Source organism: Pleurodeles waltl, chromosome 10, assembly GCF_031143425.1.
Source record: "Pleurodeles waltl isolate 20211129_DDA chromosome 10, aPleWal1.hap1.20221129, whole genome shotgun sequence".
Lineage (NCBI taxonomy): Eukaryota > Metazoa > Chordata > Amphibia > Caudata > Salamandridae > Pleurodeles > Pleurodeles waltl.
Genome location: NC_090449.1, coordinates 178,174,342 through 178,196,332, shown reverse-complemented (window position 1 = coordinate 178,196,332; position 21,991 = coordinate 178,174,342). Strand labels below are relative to the sequence as shown.

General features: G+C 45.9%; 1 protein-coding gene across 3 annotated transcripts in view; it reads right to left on the bottom strand.

Moving 5' to 3' along the window:
* The window catches only part of TECPR1 (tectonin beta-propeller repeat containing 1), a 428,339-nt gene that overhangs the window by 354,175 nt on the left and 52,173 nt on the right, over positions 1–21,991 (bottom strand). For all 3 annotated transcript variants that reach the window (XM_069210138.1, XM_069210137.1, XM_069210139.1), the window contains exon 3: positions 6,085–6,267. In XM_069210138.1, the coding sequence (XP_069066239.1) occupies positions 6,085–6,267 (183 nt within the window). The remainder of the gene's footprint in view (positions 1–6,084; positions 6,268–21,991) is intronic.

Below are 21,991 nucleotides of genomic sequence, written 5' to 3'. Positions count from 1 at the left end.
GGTGGTTCTGGTTCCGGTCCCTTCATTTATTCCGAAAGTCAATTCTTCGTTCCATGCTCGCCAGGAGGTCATCCTTCCTTCATTTTGTCCAAATCCCTCCTCAAGGGAAGAGGTCCGTTTGCATTCGTTGGATGTACGTAGGGCTTTGTTGGAGTACATGCGGGTGGTGGCTCCTTTTCATAAGGGGGATTCGCTTTTTGTTAATTTCGGTCCGGTGCGTAAAGGTGAGAAGCCTTCCACGGCTTCCTTGAGTCGGTGGGTGAGATCATTGATTCTGTTGGCCTATTCCTTGAAAGGGGTGGTTCCTCCTCAAGGGATTCAGGGTCGGTCTACCAGGGGTATGGCAGCTACGGTGGCGGAGCTTCAGGGGACTTCCGTGGTGAAAATTTGCAGGGCCGCCACTTGGGCTTCTCCTTCGACGTTTGTGCGTCATTATAGACTGTCGGACTAGGGTAGTTTGAAGTCGGTATTAGGTCACCGAGTCTTATCCTCTATGAGGTAATAGGGGTAGGGTTTTTTGGTGGCCTTGGTGCAGGATATTAATAAAGTTCTTGCAACTCAGTGTCCGTCTCCTGTGTTTTTCTTTCTATGTCTCATTGGTCTAAAAGGAAGGCGAGGGAGGGACGGGAGGTAATGCTTCCATTTTCTTGCGATAATGGCATTACTCCTAGTCCTACTCCCTCGCCTTCCTTTCTGTTCCCTCCCGCCCTCCCGGTACGGACTGTCCGAGTTGCTGCTTGGGCTTGGTTTTTGTACAGGAGGAGATAAGGGTGGGGGAGGGGTTTAAAAGGGGAAGGGAGGGTCTAGTGGGGAGGCGGGAGGCCTCATTGGTCTAAAAGAAAGGCGAGGGAGTAGGACTAGGAGTAATGCCATTATCGCAAGAAAATGGAAGCATAATCAACAGCAGAAAAAACATGATTAATTAAACTGGAATCAATCATATACCATTTGTTTCTGAATCACCACCTCTACCACTAGATTTTACCTAGCTGACCACCACCGAGGATAGAAAGGGTTAGTGCGATTAGTTTCTTTAAAGTGAGAAACAAGTGGTTCACTGTCATAGAAAGGTCACATTTTAAAATAATGTTGCTAGACCTGGCATCCTTGGTATGGTCTCCCCTATCTTTTTGTCTCTGCTTCCTATGTTGTGACTGTGTGCTGGACTTTGTTTTTGCTGGTTTGGTACTCTGGGAACTTTACCACAGCTGACCAGTGCTAAGGTGCAAGTCCTCTCTGTATAAACTGTATGTGTAATTGGCTTTCCCATGATTGGCATATTTGATATACTAGTACGTCCCTAGTAAAGTTTATTTGGGGATTTCAATATTCATGTAGAGGACACAGGCAACTCAGCTGCTAAAGGCCTTCTCCTTGATCTGGCGGCTCTGGATCTGGTCCAACTGATTAGCGGTCCCACACATGCTAAGGGCCACACTATTGATCTGGTCTTTAGTAATGGAGCTGGCCTAACTTCCATGCCTCCCCGCTCCCTGGTCTGGTCTTACCATTCCCTAATTACGTTGAACCTCCCTATCCCCATTGCCGGTAGACCGCCTCACATCATAAGACAACCTTACCGCCACTGGCACAAGCTCAGGGCAAGAGACTGGACCGACATTCTTAAAAATCTGAAACCAGCTCCCACAGATCTCACAGCTCGCTTTTCAGAGATATTAAAGGGTGGATCTTCAAAGCCTTAGATATGGTGCTACCTTACACCACCAAAGTAGGGGGCCGACATAATAAAGGTGCTCCTTGGTTTTCCCCCCACCTCCTAAAAAGAGGATGTAAGTGCTTGGAGAAGAGTTGGAGAAAATCATACAATGCTTCACTAAAGTTGCAATATAGGAAAGGGATCAGACATTTCCATTTAGAAAACAAATCAGCTAGGGCTTCCGATTATGCCTCTAGAATTGAACAGGCCTCAAATTTGCCTAAGGAGATGTTTCAGATACTCAAAGAGATTGTCCAGCCTGACTCACATAGCGAGCTCTTGGACGCCACCCAAGAACATACGCTTTTCTTACAAAAAAGAGTTCAGACATTTATTCAGCTTTTCCTGAAAAATCCCGTCACTTACCTGATACTGTAGGTCAGAACACTCCACAATGCAACACTATCTCAGGTTTCTTTTCCCTTACTGAAGACCTGGTCTCTAATTTACTTGCTTCACTGAAGTCAGGCTCTTCACTAGACCCAGCTCCCCCTCATGTTCTGGCCTATACTCTGTTATAGTACCGGTTCTCACCAACCTTCCTAACTCCTCTCTCAATTAGTGTTTTGCCCCAGATCAGTGGAAGCATGCCATAATTAAGCCATTGCTTAAAAAGCCACACCTTGATTCAGCCCTTCTAAATACTATAGGCCTATCTCCCTGCTGCCAACTGTGTCCAAAATAACTGAAAAGCATGTTAATGGCCAACTCTCAGGCTTTCTTGAGGACAATGATATCCTCCACCCCACTCAAATGGGCTTCAGGCCTCTACACAGTACAGAAACTGCACTGCTTGCGGTCATGAAGAGGCCAGAAGACGCCTTGATCAGGGTGGTGCAGCTGCCATGATCCTTCTTGACCTTAGCGCAGCCTTTGACACAGTAGACCATGGCACGCTGATTCTGAGAATGGTGGAGGTTGGAATCACAGGCAGCTCCTGAAATGGCTCTTTTCCTTTGTGGAGGGGAGAAGCTTTCAGGTCTCGGACCAGTCCTTACTCTAACTGCATCTCGATCAACTGTGGGGTCCCTCAGGGTTCCTCCCTCAACCCCACATTGTTCAATCTCTCTATGTACCCACTGGCAGAGATCGTAAAACCTTACGTCTCTCTCTGGTGTTGTACGCAGATGACACTCATTTGGTGGTCTCATTCTCCATCAATTCCAGCACTGACCACTCATCACTTACCCCTTGTCTGCAAGCAGTGACCAGATGATGTCCAACTGCAAAGTCAGGCTAAATGAAGACAAAACAGAAGTAATGCTATTGGGGTATCACCCCCGTTTGGGGCTTCAACCTTCTATCCCCGGACTCCTTAAGGAATCTGCCTCCCTCTTAAGAAAATATTAAGAGCCTAGGAGTCAGGCTGGACCCGCGGCTCACCATGGACCACCAAGCAAAAAGGATCTTTGCAATGTGCTTCAGTCTGATTAGAGTCTAGAGGAAAGTCTTCAGATTTCTTACATTTGCAGCCAAAAGACTCATAGTCCAGGCCCTTATTATCTCTCGGCTTGACCATGGCAATGCGCTTACTTTAGTTCCCCTAAGTACATGATCAGAAGACTTCAGGTGGTTCAGAATGCCTCTGCGTGGCTTCTCTTGAACATACCTAAACGTTTATCTGCCAAGGTGGCTAACTCCTCTCTCCACTAGCTCCCTGTAGAACAGCGAATAAAGTTCAAAGCTCTATGCTGTGTCCACAGGGCTCTACATAACAGAGGCCCTTCCCTGCTAAGGTCACTAGCTTCCTCCTATAAGCCTTCCAGGCAGCTTAGATCTTCATCGGCTGCATTAGCCAGAGTTTCTATAGTAAAAAGAGGCAGATGGGGTGTCAGTTCTGTGACTTATCTAGGAGTCATATTATGGAACTCCCTTCCTCTCAATCTTCATCTGACCAGTCAAGAGCTCTCCTTTCGCCAACTGCTCAAAACCTGGTTATTCAGGGTTGGTGTAGGGAGGGGGGAGCTGACAAACCGGAAAGGGCTGTGCCTGTCCTCACCCAATGCAGTCTACAATCCCCTGGTGTGTGTCTGGGGCTAGGTCTGGGCAAGGCAGGACCATGTCAACAACAGAAACTTTCCTTTGAAGTTTGCCTACTTGAAAGGCAGAAAGGGTATAAGTAGTGGACCCAAAACCCCAGACTTTCAGAACACCGATGGATCAAGAGGAACCTCTGCCAAGGAGAAGTGCTGAAGAGCTGGAGGAGGAGTACTGCCCCTTCGCTGTGACTGCTTTGCTGGGTTGGCCTGCAGTTGCTGCCTGAGAGAGGGCAAAGGCTGGACTTTGCTGTGTATCCTGCTTGTGAAGTTTCTCCAAGGGCTTGGGCTGAGCTTGCCTCCTGTTAAGAAGTCTCAGGGACAGCACAGACTTCTTCTAGCAGCCTCTGGGTTCACTTGCTGTGGACTTTCACTCGCCAGGTGGTGCCTATTCCAGTTTCTGGGCCCTTGGGTTGAAAGCTGGTGAAAAACCAAGAAAAGGCAAGTGCACCGGCTTTGGACGAAGCCCGGACTGACGCCGCTGCCAGATCCCGCAATGCTACCTGCAACTGAAGCCTTGGTCCCTGCTGGAGTGCCACGACCCCGACCGACCCCACAGGCCCAACTCCACTGCAGCCTCGCTGAAGTCCACAACTCCGTGAGTACCGAAGTGCTGTGTCACTGATGTCCGTGACACCCGACTTTCCCGGAAGTGTAAGGAACCAACACTTCGCACCAACTCCGCCTCATCTCCACAGCTTCGCAGCAAGGACCAGACACATCGCACCAATGCCTCCATTCCTCTGGTCTGCAGCCCTGGAACCAACACTGCACCGGATAAAGCACCAGCTTCTTTCCTCATTTTCACAGGGCACTGTACCTGGGGGCCGGTGCGACTCCGTGACCAACGCCATTGGCATCGGATTGTTGGCAACGACTCGGTCACGACGCAATGATACCACCAAATTGAAGCATTTGTGTTTCTAAGCGCTATATTGAAGTTTAATCTTTAAACATTCATAACTTTGCTTGTGTATGTTGGATTTTGCCAATTTGGTCTTGTTTTACTCAGAAAAACATTGGGGGTTATTACAACTTTGGAGGAGGTGTTAATCCGTCCCAAAAGTGACGGTAAAGTGACGGATATACCACCAGCCGTATTACGAGTCCATTATATCCTATGGAACTCGTAATACGGCTGGTGGTATATCCGTCACATTTGGGACGGATTAACACCTCCTCCAAAGTTGTAATAACCCCCATTGTCTTTTGTTCTAAACTGGTGTTGAATATTTTTGTGGTGTTTTTACTGTGTTACTGTGTGTGTTGGTACAACTACTTTACACATTGCCTCTGAGATAAGCCTGACTACTTGTGCCAAGTTACCAAGGGAGTGAGCAGGGGTTATCCAAGGTGTGTATCTCCCTTACCCCGAATACAGTGAGGGTCCCTGCTTGGACAGAGTACATACTGGCTGCCAACCAGAGACCCCATTTCTAACAAATGTACTTCTAAATGTTTTAACAGCAACACTGGAATAAACACAACTGACTGACAAGGCATTCTAGGCTGCTGTGGTAGTGAAATTTCACTGCCGATTATATATGAGCAGTGTCACTGAAAAACTGAATTACCTGGTGCATTTCAGCAGCACCCATTACCAGTTGGCATAATAAGCAAACTACTGCCATATTTGAGAATTATCACTGCTCCAATTTAGGATACAGATTTCTGGCTAGCAGAAGCACATGCATAATGTCTTCCAGGGCCACCACTTAGTAATGTAAAAATGTAACCTCAGAACAAGATGTAAAATCTGGTCCACTTTGGTAAACGTTGTTAGAAAATAGGCATGAAACTGTGCTATTTGGTCTAATTTTAAAATTGAAGCCATGTAATGGGGGCTTGTCCGCTGCCCAACTCAATCCACTTGATAATAGGGGTAATGTTACGCCTAATTTGTTTCAACGTTTAGCAACCACTATTGAATTATAATTTGAAGTAGCAATAGCAAGTGGAAAAAGTTGTAAAGCGATGCAAGAGTTACAACCAATTCTGAGGAGTTGAGTTGAGAGAATCTAGATCATACACACTGCCACTCAGCCATTGGACTATCTCTTGGAGCTATTAGCAAGTATGCAGGATTACGATGGTGGCCTAGCATAGAGGATAGCTGTTGATATGTTTTTTAAAAGAGATTACTGTCCAATCTCACCACAACCACTAAGAATCCAAGTGACTGCAATTGCTTTGCTACTATAAACCTGAGCTAGATTACAATTGGAAACAAAGAAAAGGATAGTTCTTGGGCTGAACGATTAAACCACTGACAGAAATACAGCTTGCTTTCCAATTAGTTTCACAATTTATCAAGCTCTTATATACACTTACTCCTTTTTCTGTTGGCTCGCCTCCAATGTTTTCATCCACATACCAATCAGATTCCCACTCCCAATGCGGTGATGCCAGTTCAAAACTATCAAGCTGCTGATGTTTCAAGCCAGTAACATCACTCCACTGCCACCGGTCACTGGGCATTAACTTCTCACAAAAGCCTGTTACTGGATTCCAGCGCTAAAACAAATGGGAGATATGCAAACAACAGTTTAATGTTCTAACACGCTAATAGATCAACTGAAATGTTCAGCATTTTGTAAAAATGAATACTGATGTTTCATTTGTAAAATAGTTTATGTTTTTCTCCTGCAAATCATTTTGCAAACTAGTAACATTTGACTGGATGTAATTCCAGAATTAAATCCTAAACTCCTCTTCGAAATGTGCCCTTCATTTTAAGGGTATGCCAAGTGATAGTCATTAAACATAAAAGGCTTACGGACAGTTCCTGAGATATGTCCCAAAACGATAAAAGAGGAAATGAATGAGAAACTGTGTATGAAATGACACAAACAAAAACCTCCTAAAACATCAGAAGATATAACACATTGCCATAAATAGTAATTAAACACAATCTCTTTCAGTTTTTAAATAGGAACATGTGTCTATACAGAGTCCAAATCACATTTTTGATAAACACAAGTTATATTTTTCCATCCCACGGAAATTCCCAGTGATTTATTTTGAAAAGTCACAGATCCATGTTGCACACGATATTGCATTTGGAATTTTTTTATCTTCAATACTTTTGGCATCACTGATTCTAGTTTAATTTTTCAGTTCAAATTAATGCAAGAAGAGAATGCATCTCCTATGTCACTTTTAAGAGAGAAGACAGCCTTTCCTCAGCAACGGTGCAAGACATGAAATGCCATTTTTTTACCAATGAGGTGGCATCCTAAACATCAAGGGCAGATAGACAGCTTGACAGGAAACACTGCATTTCCTAATCGTTTTTTGCAAGACGACCAAAGTTGCTTGCGGAAACAAGTAATCAGCCATGAATCAATTTAGTTTTATCGTATCAACTGAAAAAGACTTAAAAGCATTCTTTTAAATACCCTCTTCAGAGCAAACCTTATATAAAACATATTCTGCTTGAACAGAGGGAGGTGCTGTTCATAAAGTGCTCCATACAACAATGTAGATAAAATCAGCAAGTCCTTGGGCAAAATAAATAACATATAATACCTCATTTAAACGATAAAACAGAGAACGGCAATAAGTAAACGAGTTAAAAAATAGAGTATATATATATATATATATATATATATATATTGAAAATGTCACTTACCCAGTGTACATCTGTTCGTGGCATTAGTCGCTGCAGATTCACATGTTTGGCACAGTCCGCTGCCTGGTGTTGGGCTCGGAGTATTACAAGTTGTTTTTCTTCGAAGAAGTCTTTTTTGGTCACGGGACCGAAGGACTCCTCCCTCTTCGGCTCCATTGCGCATGGGCGTCGACTCCATCTTAGATTGTTTTCCCCGCAGAGGGTGAGGATGGAGTTGTTTGCTATAAATAGTGCCCATGCAATGGAGGGAATATGTATGTACGTTAAGAGTTTATAATAATTATTTACAAATGTACAGATGTTTAAGATTTATGATCTACTTCTAAACGGCTACAGGCTTCCCGGGGAGGTGGGAGGGTACATGTGAATCTGCAGCGACTAATGCCACGAACAGATGTACACTGGGTAAGTGACATTTTCAGTTCGATGGCATATGTTGCTGCAGATACACATGTTTGGCATAGACTATAAAGCAGTTACCTCCCCTAAAAGCGGTGGTTTAGCCTGTAGGAGTTGAAGTAGTTTGGAATAATGTTCTTAGTACAGCTTGGCCCACTGTAGCTTGTTGTGCATTTAGTACGTCTACACAGTAGTGTTTAGTAAATGTATGAGGCGTAGACCAGGTTGCAGCCTTACATATTTCGCTCATAGGAATGTTTCCTAGAAAGGCCATTGTAGCACCTTTCTTTCTGGTTGAGTGTGCCTTTGGTGTAATAGGCAATTCTCTTTTGGCTTTAAGATAGCATGTTTGAATACATCTGACTATCCATCTAGCAATGCCTTGTTTAGAGATTGGATTTCCTATGTGTGGTTTTTGAAAAGCTATGAACAGTTGTTTTGTTTTCCTGATTAGCTTTGTTCTGTCAATGTAGTACATTAGTGATCTTTTGATGTCTAATGTATGTAGTGCCCTTTCAGCCACGGAATTTGGTTGTGGGAAGAACACTGGCAATTCTACTGTTTGATTTAAATGGAATGGTGAGATTACTTTTGGCAGAAATTTTGGATTTGTTCTTAGAACTATTTTATTGTTGTGTATTTGAATAAATGGTTCTTGTATGGTAAATGCCTGTATTTCACTTACTCTTCTGAGGGATGTGATTGCAATGAGAAATGCGACTTTCCAGGTTAGATATTGCATTTCACAGGAATGCATGGGTTCGAAAGGTGGACCCATGAGTCTTGTTAAGACGATGTTAAGATTCCATGAAGGAACTGGTGGTGTTCTTGGTGGTATAATTCTTTTTAGCCCTTCCATGAATGCTTTAATAACTGGTATTCTAAATAGAGACGATGAATGAGTAGTTTGTAGGTAAGCAGATATTGCTGCGAGGTGTATTTTTATAGATGAAAAAGCGAGATTTGCTTTTTGCAAATGTAGTAAGTATCCTACTATGTCTTTCGTAGAGGCATGTAATGGTTGTATTTGATTGGCATGGCAGTAGTAAACAAATCTTTTCCACTTAGATGCATAGCAGTGTCTAGTGGAAGATTTTCTAGCTTGTTTTATGACCTCCATGCATTCTTGTGTGAGGTCTAAGTGTCCGAATTCTAGGATTTCAGGAGCCAAATTGCCAGATTCAATGATGCTGGGTTTGGATGCCTGATCTGTTGTTTGTGTTGTGTTAACAGATCTGGTCTGTTGGGTAGTTTGACATGCGGTACTAGTGAAAGGTCTAGTAGAGTTGTATACCAAGGTTGTCTTGCCCATGTGGGTGCTATCAGTATGAGTTTGAGTTGGTTTTGACTCAACTTGTTTACTAGATATGGAAGGAGAGGGAGAGGGGGAAAAGCGTATGCAAATATCCCTGACCAACTCATCCATAGAGCATTGCCTTGTGATTCGCGGTGTGGGTACCTGGATGCGAAGTTTTGGCATTTTGAGTTTTCTTTTGTTGCGAACAAATCTATCTGGGGTGTTCCCCAAATTTGAAAGTACTTGTTCAGAACTTGGAGGTGAATTTCCCATTCGTGGACTTGTTGGTGGTCTCGCGAAAGGTTGTCTGCTAGTTGGTTTTGTATTCCTGGAATAAATTGTGCTATTAGGCGAATGTTGTTGTGAATCGCCCACTGCCAAATTTTTTGTGTTAGGAGGCACAATTGTGTTGAGTGTGTTCCTCCTTGTTTGTTTAAATAATACATTGTTGTCATGTTGTCTGTTTTGACAAGAATGTATTTGTGTGTTATTATGGGTTGAAAGGCTTTTAACGCTAGAAATACTGCTAACAGTTCTAGGTAATTGATATGAAATTTTGTTTGGTGTATATCCCATTGTCCTTGAATGCTGTGGTGATTGAGGTGTGCTCCCCACACTGTCATGGAAGCATCTGTTGTTATAACGTATTGAGGCACTGGGTCCTGAAATGTCCGCCCTTTGTTTAAATTTTTGCTGTTCCACCATAGAAGCGAGAGGTATGTTTGGCGGTCTACCAACACCAGATCTTGAAGTTGACCCTGTGCCTGTGACCATTGTGATGCTAGGCACTGTTGTAAGGGTCGCATGTGTAGTCTTGCGTTTGGGACAATGGCTATGCATGATGACATCATGCCTAGAAGTTTTAGCACAAATTTTGCTTGTATCTTTTGGTTTGGAAACATAGCACTTATTACCTTGTGGAATGCCTGCACTCTTTGTGGACTTGGAGTGGCAATTCCTTTTGATGTGTTGATGGTTGCTCCTAGATATTGTTGTGTCTGACACGGTTCTAGGTGTGATTTTGTATAGTTGATGGAAAACCCCAGTTTGTGAAGGGTTTGTATGACACATGTGGTGTCGTTTGCGCATTTTTTTACTGTGTTGGTCTTGATTAGCCAATCGTCTAGGTAAGGGAACACATGTATCTGTTGTCTCCTGATGTGTGCTGCTACTACTGCTAGACATTTTGTGAACACTCTTGGTGCAGTTGTTATTCCGAATGGCAACACTTTGAATTGGTAATGTATTCCTTTGAATACGAACCGTAGGTACTTTCTGTGAGAAGGGTGTATTGGTATATGAAAGTACGCATCCTTTAGGTCTAATGTGGTCATGTAATCTTGCTGTTTGAGCAGTGGAATGATGTCTTGTAGTGTGACCATGTGAAAATGGTCCGATATGATGTAGGTATTTAGTGTCCTGAGATCTAATATTGGTCTTAATGTTTTGTCTTTTTTTGGAATTAGAAAGTACAGGGAGTAAACTCCTGTGTTTTTTTGTTGTACTGGTACTAACTCTATTGCATCCTTTTGCAGTAGTGCTTGAACTTCTAGTCCTAAAAGTTCTAAATGTTGTGGTGACATTTTGCGTGTTTTGGGAGGGATGTTTGGTGGGAATTTGTGGAATTCTATGCAATAGCCATGTTGGATTATTGCTAATTCCCAATTGTCTGTTGTAATCTGTTGCCAAGATTGGTAGAATTGGCTTAGTCTTCCCCCCACTGGTGTTGAGTGAAGGGGTTGCGTGACTTGAAAGTCACTGTTTAGGTGGAGGTGTTTTTGGAGTCTGGAATCTTCCCCTACTCCTTGGGAATTGACCCCCTCTATATCCCCTGAAACCTTCCCTTTGGAAGGAACCCTGATATGGTGTGGTTCTTGTTTGTTGGCTGGTGGTGTCTGTGGGTTGGCCACGAAACCCCCCTCTAAATGGAGTTTTTCTAAAAGAGCCTCTGCTCTGCGGGGAGTAGAGTGCGCCCATGGCCTTGGCCGTGTCTGTGTCCTTTTTAAGTTTTTCAATGGCTGTGTCCACTTCAGGGCCAAAAAGTTGTTTTTCGTTGAAGGGCATATTAAGGACAGCCTGCTGGATTTCAGGTTTGAAGCCTGAAGTGCGGAGCCAAGCGTGTCTCCTTATGGTGACAGCAGTGTTGACTGTTCTCGCTGCAGTATCGGCTGCGTCCAGTGAAGAGCGGATTTGATTGTTTGAGATCGTTTGTCCCTCTTCAACTATTTGCTGCGCCCTTTTTTGGTATTCTTGGGGAAGATGGTCTACGAGAAGTTGCATCTCATCCCAGTGAGCGCGATCATATCTGGCCAGCAGCGCTTGAGAATTTGCGATGCGCCACTGGTTGGCTGCCTGTGATGCTACTCTTTTTCCTGCCGCATCAAATTTTCTGCTTTCTTTGTCCGGAGGTGGGGCGTCGCCAGATGTATGGGAATTTGCTCTTTTGCGAGCTGCCCCTACTACTACGGAGTCAGGTGGTAACTGCGAAGTAATAAACACTGGATCTGTGGGTGGTGGTTTGTATTTTTTATCCACCCTTGGGGTGATGGCTCTTGATTTTACGGGCTCTTCAAAAAATTGTTTTGCGTGCCGTAACATCCCTGGTAGCATTGGGAGACATTGATATTGGCTATGTGTAGCCGAGAGGGTGTTAAATAAAAAATCATCCTCTATAGGATTGGAATGCAGTTGGACATTGTGGAATTCTGCAGCCCTAGCCACCAGTTGTGAGTATGAGGTACTGTCCTCTGGCGGTGACGGCTTTGTGGGGTATGAATCTGGATCATTGTCCGGCACTGGGGTGTCATATAGGTCCCAAGCGTCTTGATCCTGATTATCTTGACTTATGGTAGTTTGCGCTGGTGAGTGCATTTGTGGCGGTGTTTGTGCCGGCGATGCCTGTTGTAGTGGAGAGGGCGGAGGCGTGACTTTTTTAACCACTTTGGCTTGTGGTTGTGCGTCATCCTTGAGGAGACTGATCCTTCTTTTCCTCATTATTGGGGGAAGGGTTGATATCTTCCCTGTGTCTTGCTGGATGTACAGTCTCTTTTGTGTGTAGTCTGATTCTACACTTTGGAGCTCTTGTCCAAATCTGTGCATCTGGTCACTTATTCCTTGTTCCTCTGAGTAGGATGAAGGTGTGGTATTTTTCGGCGCCGAGAGAGAATCTTTTTTCGGTTTCGGCACCGACAGAATTTTTGTTCCTTTCGGCATGGATTCTCGGTGCCGATGTTTTTCGGTGCCGGTATCTTGTTTTTGTCTCTCGGAGCCGCTATCTCGGCTCCGAGGTTGCTCCATGGCGGTCCCTCGACCGGAGTCGGGTGTCTTCGCTATGGGCGTGCCCTTTTTCGGTGCCTTCGACGGGTCGCCTGTTTTATGGGTCAAGCCATGGCCTGTTGGCAGTGGCGTCCCCTGGGCTTTCGTTTTGTCGATGGTTTTACTTTTCGACGTCTTACTCACAGTTTGTTGCTGTTGTTCGACGTGGGAGTCTCCGGATTCTGAGTCCGGAACCGAGAATGTTTCCTCTTCGTCGTCGAAACGTTGTTTTGTCGGCGTGGACGCCATTTGTAGACGCCTGGCTCTTCGGTCCCGGAGTGTTTTTCTGGACCGGAAGGCTCGACAGGCCTCACAGGTATCCTCCTTGTGCTCGGGGGACAAGCACAAGTTACAGACCAAGTGCTGATCTGTATAAGGATACTTACTGTGACATTTTGGGCAGAAACGGAACGGGGTCCGTTCCATCGGCTTCGATGTCGCACGCGGTCGGGCCGACCAGGCCCCGATGGGGGAATCGAAGCTACCCCAAAGTCTTCCGATGATCGGTGTCGATGTACCTAACTATCCCGATACCGAACGGAACAATACCGACGCTTTCTTCCGAGATTCTGACTAACTTTCCGAACCGAAACACGGAGCGAAAAGGAATACGTCCGAACCCGACAGCGGAAAAAAACAATCTAAGATGGAGTCGACGCCCATGCGCAATGGAGCCGAAGAGGGAGGAGTCCTTCGGTCCCGTGACCAAAAAAGACTTCTTCGAAGAAAAACAACTTGTAATACTCCGAGCCCAACACCAGGCAGCGGACTGTGCCAAACATGTGTATCTGCAGCAACATATGCCATCGAACATATATATATATATATATATATATATATATATATATATATATATATATTGTTAAATAATAGGGTAGTTAGAGCAGAGTGGTAGGAAAAGACAAGATGTTTCACAACCTAACACAAACCATCACCAGTGAAGCCTGTATTAAGCAATGCTGGTCTATAGGCCTCTGGTCTATAGGCCACTGGCAACGTTTACTACAGATTACAAGATCCTGGCAAAAACTCTGGTGACTCGAATGGTGCCTTTGGTGCCTACGGTGGTCCGCTCTGACCAAAATGGGCTTGTGGCAGAACGCAGCACTTCCTTGAATCTCAGGCGTTTATTCTGCGTCATTAAGTCCTCTACACAAAAATTGGCGTGAGGCCGTCAGTGTCTTCTGCTGGATCTTGAGAATGCCTTTGATTTGCTGGTATTACGCTGCACCTCTTACAGCTGGTGTAGCTGCTGTATACTTAGCCCCTGATCAGAGTCAAGAGTCAGAGTCAAGACTGTCTAGATCGTCCCCAAAACGATTTTGATTGGCGGAGAGACCCACCAGGGCTGCCCCCTTTTCCCATTGCTATTTTCGCTAGCAATAAGGCCCCTTGCAGCGAAATTCCGTCATCTGGGGGAAGCCTGAGTATCCCATTGGGTGACAGACCATATATTGTGTCCGTTTATGCGGATGATCTCCTTCTGTATTTCAGAGACATCGGCAACAATCTTGAAGAAGTCACTGTCAGACTACAGCATTTTGCCACTTTGTCTGGTCTGCGCATGAACTAGGCAAAGTCATGCTTTTTCCTTTTTACATTGGACATGCGAGATCCGGGTCTTGCATTCTCCGGTGTGCCCATCCCTTGGCAACCCAGGAGGTTCTGAAACCTGGGTGTCCGTGTATATCATTCTATGGTGGATTTGTTCACAACGGGAATCTCAAGCGTGTGGTTACATCTATCCGAGCTCAAATGGCCTTCTGGCAGACGCTGCCACTATTGGTGATGGGGCGAGTTGCCCTCCTGAAGATGGTGGTCCTCTCACAGTTGCTATATTACTTCTCCAATTTACATCTGTACATCACAGACAAATTCTTTCTAGAATTGGAACCCAAGATCAGGAAATTCATTTGGAACAAGGACCGCTGTAGAGTAGCACTAGCGAAATGGTATTCACTGCCGTATCCCAGTGGCCCTGCAGTGCCGAATCTGGAGCAATATTATTTAGCCTCCCAACTGCAATGGGTGGGTAAGTGGCTCTACGGCTTGTAGTTGTCGGACACGGCTACTGTTCTGCCACCCTGGAAGCTGTCCAATGTATCTCACTTGTTTCACCCAATCACGAACGTGGGGGAACCAGACCCCCTGCTGCTGGGCATAGCGCATCGCTGCTACCATAGGAGTCTACATCTCACGTGTACAAAAGTTCTTTGTGCACCAGCGCTAGCCATATTGGGCACGCGGTTGGAATATACACGCTGGGAGATCTGTATAACAACGGTGCACTAGCCCCCTTTGCTGTGCTGGCAGAGGACAGTGGCTTGTCGCCAGGTCAGTTTCTTATGTACAACTCTTTACTAGCGTAACTGACTCAGCACTGGGGAGACCGCTCCACCTAACCGTCACATTTAGAGGTACAGTATCTGCAGGTCATGGGAATGGATGGGCATTTGCTGCATTGGCTCACCAGCTTGCTGCAAACTCATGCTGCCCCCACACATGCCACCCCGCAGGCCAGCAGGGAAGATGACCTCGCTCAACTGTGCACAGATAAAGAGTGGGTTGCAGTCCTAGAGGGCCCTACTAACTTACAGTGCAACGTTAGATTTCACTTGATCTAGTTCTCCATATTGCACAGGGCCTATCTCACCCCTGCCAAAATCAGCCGGTACCTCCATTACACTGATGCAGCTTGTCCTTGATGTGTGCTGGTAGCAGAAGACCCGCTTCACATGTTGTGGTCCTGCCCTTGTCTGCGTTCCTATTGGCAGGGTGTGTCGGCTTGGCTTTTTGCGTGCACGGCGCGCTCGTCACTGCACACATGGAAAGCATGTATATTGGGCTTGTTCCCTAGAGCTAAAAAACAAAAAGTGACCTCAAGGTTCCTAGACTTAGGCCCTCATATGAACACTGCGGTGTTAACTGCCGTGTTCATGCTGGCGGTCATTTCACTGACTGCCAGCCCCCCTTGGACCCCGCCGGCCGCATAAAGAACATTCTGCTGGGCCGGCATTGTTTCTGCCTAATGGCACAGCAGAATGCATGGCTGGGACATTGCCGGTGGTCAATGCCTCCGTGCGGCAACTGCAGCTGCCCCCGTGGGGCAGATCACTGCCCGTAAATCGGGCAGTGACCTGCACAATGGGGCACTGCAGAGGGGCCCCAGAGCACCCCCTTCCACCAGCCTTTCCCTGGCAGGTAACTCACCAGGGAAAGGCTGGTGCAGAAGGGATCATTATCCGAGGGGCAGCTCTGCTTGCAGCGCTGCCTTGTTGGACAATGATTCCCTCCACCGCCAGGCTGCCATTCGGCGGCAGCCTGGCAGTCGAGCGGCCCTTCCTCTGATCTTTATATGGCAGTTCAGACCGCCATGCCGGTGGCGGTCTTTTCACCTGCCGCCGGCATAGCGGTCTAAACCGCTGGGGATCATAAGACCCCCTTAGTCCTCTTGTCGGCCAAACGTCTTATCACAGTGGAAGTTCTCGAACCCCCCTTGCTTGAGGCGTGGATGCGGTCTCTTGCGGTGTGGGCATAGGCAGAAGGGGTGCCATTACGGATGGAGGATAAGCTGGGGTTGTGCAAATACCTGTTGGCTTCCGACAGAGACGCAATACTATCTGAGCTCAGAGCACTTGTACACAGGGCCGATGGAGACACCCTGACTCCAGGAGCCACACTGGGGCATTGTGGTGGTCTGGATGTGTGCCTCATGTCCTGCCCGTAGAACTACCACCATGTCTCCCTTTCTGACACAGTCCAGATAAGTCATGCCTGGCCTGGGGGTTTGTTACTCCGCCGCAGGGGTCTGGCTGGATGGGGCAGACAGGGGCACGGGGGGAGGGAGAGCAATTGGGAATTGCAGAACCGGGCTCCAGCTGCAGTTGTTTGTTTTTTTGTTAACTGAGTTTTTATAAACCATGAAAATGCTTAATCTTTCCTCCTTTGCTGCAAAGATAAGATTAATCAAATCAAATCAGGGTTTATAAAGCACAACTACTCACCTGTAAGGGTCTCAAAGCGCTAAGGGGACTTGTCCTGTGAGCTTCAGTCGAAGAGCCAGGACTTAAGGTCCTTCCTGAATTGGGGTAGCAATGGTGACTGCCTGAGATGCAGGGGCAGGGTGTTCCAGCTCTTTGCTGGGAGGTAGGCGAAGGATCTCCCACCAGCCAATGTCTTCCATATATGGGATACAGTGACTAGTGCTTGATGAGCGGAGTGGAGAGGTCTAGGGGGGAAGTAGATGGTGATGAAGTGGTTGAGGTAGGCGGGTCCTAGGTCCTGGAGGGCTTTGTAAGAGTGGACAAGGAGCTTGAAGTTAATTCTCTTCTCAATAGGGAGTCAGTGGAGGTCTCTTAGGTGATTGAAGGGATGTTTGCAGCAGGGAATGTCGAGGATGAGTCTGCCAGAAGCATTTTGGATGTGCTGTAATTTCTTAAGATTCTTCTAGGTGGTACCGGCATAGAGGGCGTTGCCATAGTCGAGTCTGCTGGTAACCAGGGCATGGGTGACAGCTTTGTGGCAGTCCTTTGGGATCCATTTGTAGATCTTTGGGAGAAGTCGGAGTGTGTGAAAGCAGGAGGATGTGACTGAGTTGACTTGGCGAGTCATGGTGAGAGATGAGTCCAGGATGATGCCAAGGTTGAATGCATAGTTTGTTGGGGTGAGAGGGGGGTGCCAAGGGTCGCTGGTCAGCAGGAGTCATCCCAGGCTTATGTGAATGGTCCCAGGATGAGGATCTTGGTCTTGTCAGAGTTGAGCTTGAGGCAGCTGTCCTTCATCCAGACAGCGATAGCTTCCATCCTGTTGTGGAAATTCTTCTTGGCACTAGTGGGGTTTTTGCTCAGTGAGATGATCAGCTGGGTATCATGGGCGTAGGAGATGATATTCATTTTGTGGTCCCAGATGATGGCTGCGAGAGGGGCTGCGTAGACATTGAAGAGTATGGGGTTCAGGGAGAATCCCTGTGGAACTCCGCAGGTGATCTCTGTAGGTTCTGACAGGTAAGGTATTAGTCTGACCCTCTGTGTTCGGCCAGACAGGAAGAAGCGTATCCACTGTAGGGCCTTTCCGCAGATGCCGGCTGCGTGGAGCCTGGAGGGTGAGGTGTGAGATCATGTTGAAGGCGGCCAATAGGTCCAGTAGGATGAGGGCTGCTGTATCGGCAGTGTCCAGGAGCGAGCGGATGTCATCTGGTGCGGCGAGGAGGGCGGTCTTCGTTCTATGATTGCTCCTGAAGCCTGATTGGGAGGTAGCCATGATGTTGTTGTTCCTGATGTGCTTACAGAGCTGAGCCGAGCGTTAATGGCATTTTCGATTACCTTGGCTGGGAAAGGCAGTAGAGCGATGGGGCAGTAATTCTTAAGGTCCATGGAGTCAGCTGTGGGTTTTTTCAAGAGCAGTCAGATCTCGGCATGCTTCCAGTTCTCTGGGAAGCTGGCTGTCTCTATGGAACAGTTGTGGGTGTGTTGGAGCTTGGGTGCAATGGATGTGTTGGCCTTGTTGAAATTGTTGCAATGGTACAGCATCTGGGCCAAATGCCTTATTTCATTTTATAGGTAGGAGTGCTCGCTCAACTTCTGGTCTTAAATTAAAATTTTAAGTCAAGCGATCTCGCTTAGACTGGTGTCCCTGCACTCATGTCCATGATCTAATGGATGCCCTGGTACCCTCCTTGCCCACCCTATACAAGTTACTAAAATGATATTCCAAGTTAGTTGGACCGATATGATTGCGTATGTGCTTCGTGGTTCCTCTTTCAACATTGCCAACTAATTCCAAAAGTACTTGGGGTTCTTTTGGGCTGTTGCCTGCTTCAGTTCCTCCCATAACAAGAGCTGTTGACTAACTTTCTTGATTTTTAGCAGTTGCTTGTAAGCCAGCCTGCGGGTCTGAAAATACATTTTGCTTTGCCTTTCACAGTGTCGATGAATAAGGGCCTGTGAGACTCAGCTTTTTTCCTGGTCGATTTTCCTGTCATACTAAGCAAGTCTATGTTATTATTGACTTGACTTTGGTTAGTACAGTTAACCAGGTGTGTCCACATTAGATTAATCTTTGTTAGTAATGCCTGAAAAGTGCCCAACATAATGTTGTTTCCTACCACCTGGCCAGTATACAAGACTTCTCCCATCCTATATAATAGAAGTTTCAGTTGTGGCAACTCAGGTACATATTTATCATACTTACAGCACATTGTTCTCTTATTATTAACTAGTTCAATAGGGAGACGGTAGAGGTTCTCTGTATCTTTGAATCCATTCATTACTGACCCTAACTACAAGTCTCACTATGAGAGGTTCATGATCACTTTCTACCCGCCTCCCTACAAGTATGTCACTTACATTAGCCCACTTCTCAAGGTTGAATAGGACATAATCTATGATCTAATGTTTTTAGCTGAGGAGTCAGAAATGGTCTCGCCATCTAATGGCCTAAGACCCATCTCCAGTAGTAGATTTACAACTGCCTTGCCCTTTCTGTTGCCCCAACCCATATCAGGTGCTGGTACATTCAAACAACATTCCTCCATCAGAATCTCGTTGTTCAACATTCCATCCTGGGTGGACATTGAAATCCCCACAGATCAAAAGGAGAAGTTTGCACGTCTCAGCCTTGGCCTACCCCATGCCAAAAGGCTTTGACTTTTTAATGACTCTAAACAAATCATCATATTGGACCATATCAACTGAACATCCTTCCCCCATCTTGCTGGAATTTAAACATTAATTATATCCATGAAAGCCACTTCCTTGTTTGGTTTTAGCAGCCTAACATGGAGTAAGGGGGAACCTACTAGTGTTGTGGAACACTGGGCCATCTCACAGTTTAATTTACATACAATGTAGATTGCCAAACTCCCACGCATTCTGCCCACTTTCTGTCTAACAGAAGGGGTACGGAATAACCCCTGGGGACTATCTTGAATAAATACCATGTTTCGTGAAAAACAAAAAATAGTAAAATTATTTACAAACTTCACCCAGTCACTGTCCTCCTTTTTTGGCCTTAATCCAGCGATGTTCCATGACAAAATGTTGATATAGTTTGTGTCCCTGTTATTAGAAATGATTATTGTGTCAAGTGAACTGTGTTCAAGATCATCCTTCCCGTGTGTACTTCCAATCTGTGTGTTTCAATTTCTTTCCTCCAATACTTTCTTTGTACTTCTACCTCCCAGCACGTGGGACAAACATGTTGGTCAGTATTTATTGCTTCAACCTCAGTCACTTAACCCAGATCTGGGTGATAGATCAGTCTCAAGTTGGCATGAATCGTTGTCATATTCAGGTTTTCATAACCCATGGCTAGTAGCTGGTTATGGGTTAGAATTTTTCCCCAGGTTGTAGATTTGTCTCTCCCAGCTTGCCACTGGGTCCCATCTGGTCGATAGGTGGAACTATTGGATGATTTTACATCTTTTTTCAAATTTGTAATATTTTTGAATTGTAACTTGTCTATGCCCGTTACATGGAGATCGTCAAGGTGTCGGAGCACTAGTCTGCCAACGTTGCTGAAGACAAACTCGAACTTGAAGGTTAGGTTGTTCCTAGATTCGCGTAAGCCCCCTTGTCTTCTAGTCACATTCCCTAAATGTCACTAGATGTGATGACTCGTAGTGCTGGGACCATGTGGTAAAGATTTAATAGGCACCTACTATTTAGTGGATTGAAGTTATTTGGATTTGAAAATACAACAATAAATTTGCAATGAGTCATCAATTCTGGTGCTTTATTGTCTGCTGGACCGGACAGAGGTGTTCAGCGTCGTCTATCATTGTTGGTCCTAATACTAGTTGTACCCATTCAGATTCATGTTGGGGGTGTACCTCTGGATTTTGCTGCAATATTGTGTTTGGGTGCTAATCTGCATCTCTCGGTAATCCGTTTATACAATCATCTCCAAAGTGGGCACCATATGGGATTAAAGTAGTTAAATGCAATTGTTTTACACTAATGTCTGTTGTAACTGTTATTTTGTTCCATTTCAGGTCGCTGATTCAGGGGGGTGATGTTTTGTATGGTGGGAATGGCCAACTCTGATGCTCCGTTTTGGAGGTTTTTCTTACTTAATAATCACGTACCCCCTTTTGTACCTTTTTTTTTTTGTAAATTTATTTTTATTTTTTGGGGCATAATTGATTGTGTTTTGTTCGCTCTCATGTCATATAGTCGGGGATTCATTTATCATTTTTACTTTGATCTTCCCCTCAAAAATTGGGTAGGGGATTTTATCAGTTTGTTTTTCTCTTCATCCCCTCACTAAGCGTATCACATTCTATATAGTCTTGAAAACACAAGGTGACATCAAATTTTACTCCCAAATTCTTAACGATCTAACCGTAGCAGTGGGTGCCAGATCAGGCCACTACAAAACCAGATCAAAATGATTTGAAGTGCCAACCAGCAGGATCACAGTTCTATGTGAGCTACATTTTAAGTGATTGGATTGCATCCACCGGATAACTGAAGTGAGGCAGTTTTTAAAATTAAGCTCTGAACTGAACGATGCTGTAGGAGGCTGGCCTGGTGTGTGGTGAGTAGCTATGGTACTTACACCTTATACCAGGTCCAGGTATCCCTCATTAGTGTAGTGTGGTCAGTGTCTAGAAGCCTACCACTGTAGTCACACTTAATACTTACACACATGAAATAAAACAATTAGGCCCTCATTATGACCCTGGCGCTCGGCGGTAATATGGTGGAAAGTACTGCCAAACCGCCAATGTACCACACCGACCGCCACAGCAGTAACAGCCCCTGGGCTGGAGATATCAATTTGCAGCCCGGCGGCCGTCACAATACCACCTGCGGGATTATGACCTTGCCTGCCGCCATGGTTTCCATGACACCCTCACCGCCACAAAAACCATTGCGGTAAGCACTATTAGTGACAGGGAATCCCTTCCCTGTCACTGACAGAGGTCTTCCCCACCCTCTCAAACTCCCCCCTATATTCACACCCCCCTTCACACATGCATACACACACCCAGTCCCACATGCATCCACGCATGCATACATCCATTCACACACACATCCACACACACTTTCATACATACACACATTCACAGAACACAACATACACACACTCACACCTCCATACATGAACACACATTCAACACGGAACACCCCCCCGCATACACACATGCACAAAGATTCACACACACACACACACACACATACACAACATTCCCCCACCTCCATCCCCTGTCGGAGCACCCACTTACCTGTGTTTAGGGGGTCCTCCAGCAGGAGACAGGACGGGGTGCTGCTGCCACCAGCAGCATCCGCCAGCAGAACACCGCCAGGCCGTATTATGGGTCATAATACAGCCGGCGGCGGGCTACTTGTGTGGCGCTGCCGGTGGCAGCAGCGCCACCTTACCGTCATCCACCAGCATGGCCACAGCTGGATATCTGCCATCCTTGTGGCGGAAATCCGGCAGTGGTCATAATACCGCGGATGGCTGGTAGCCGCTGCAACTGTCTTTTGGCGTCCGTCGGCACAGAGGTAGGCGGTTTTTACAGTCAATATCATAATGAGGGCTTAGTGTTACAAAAATGAAGGTGCTTTAGTTTGGTTACACAAACACCAAAA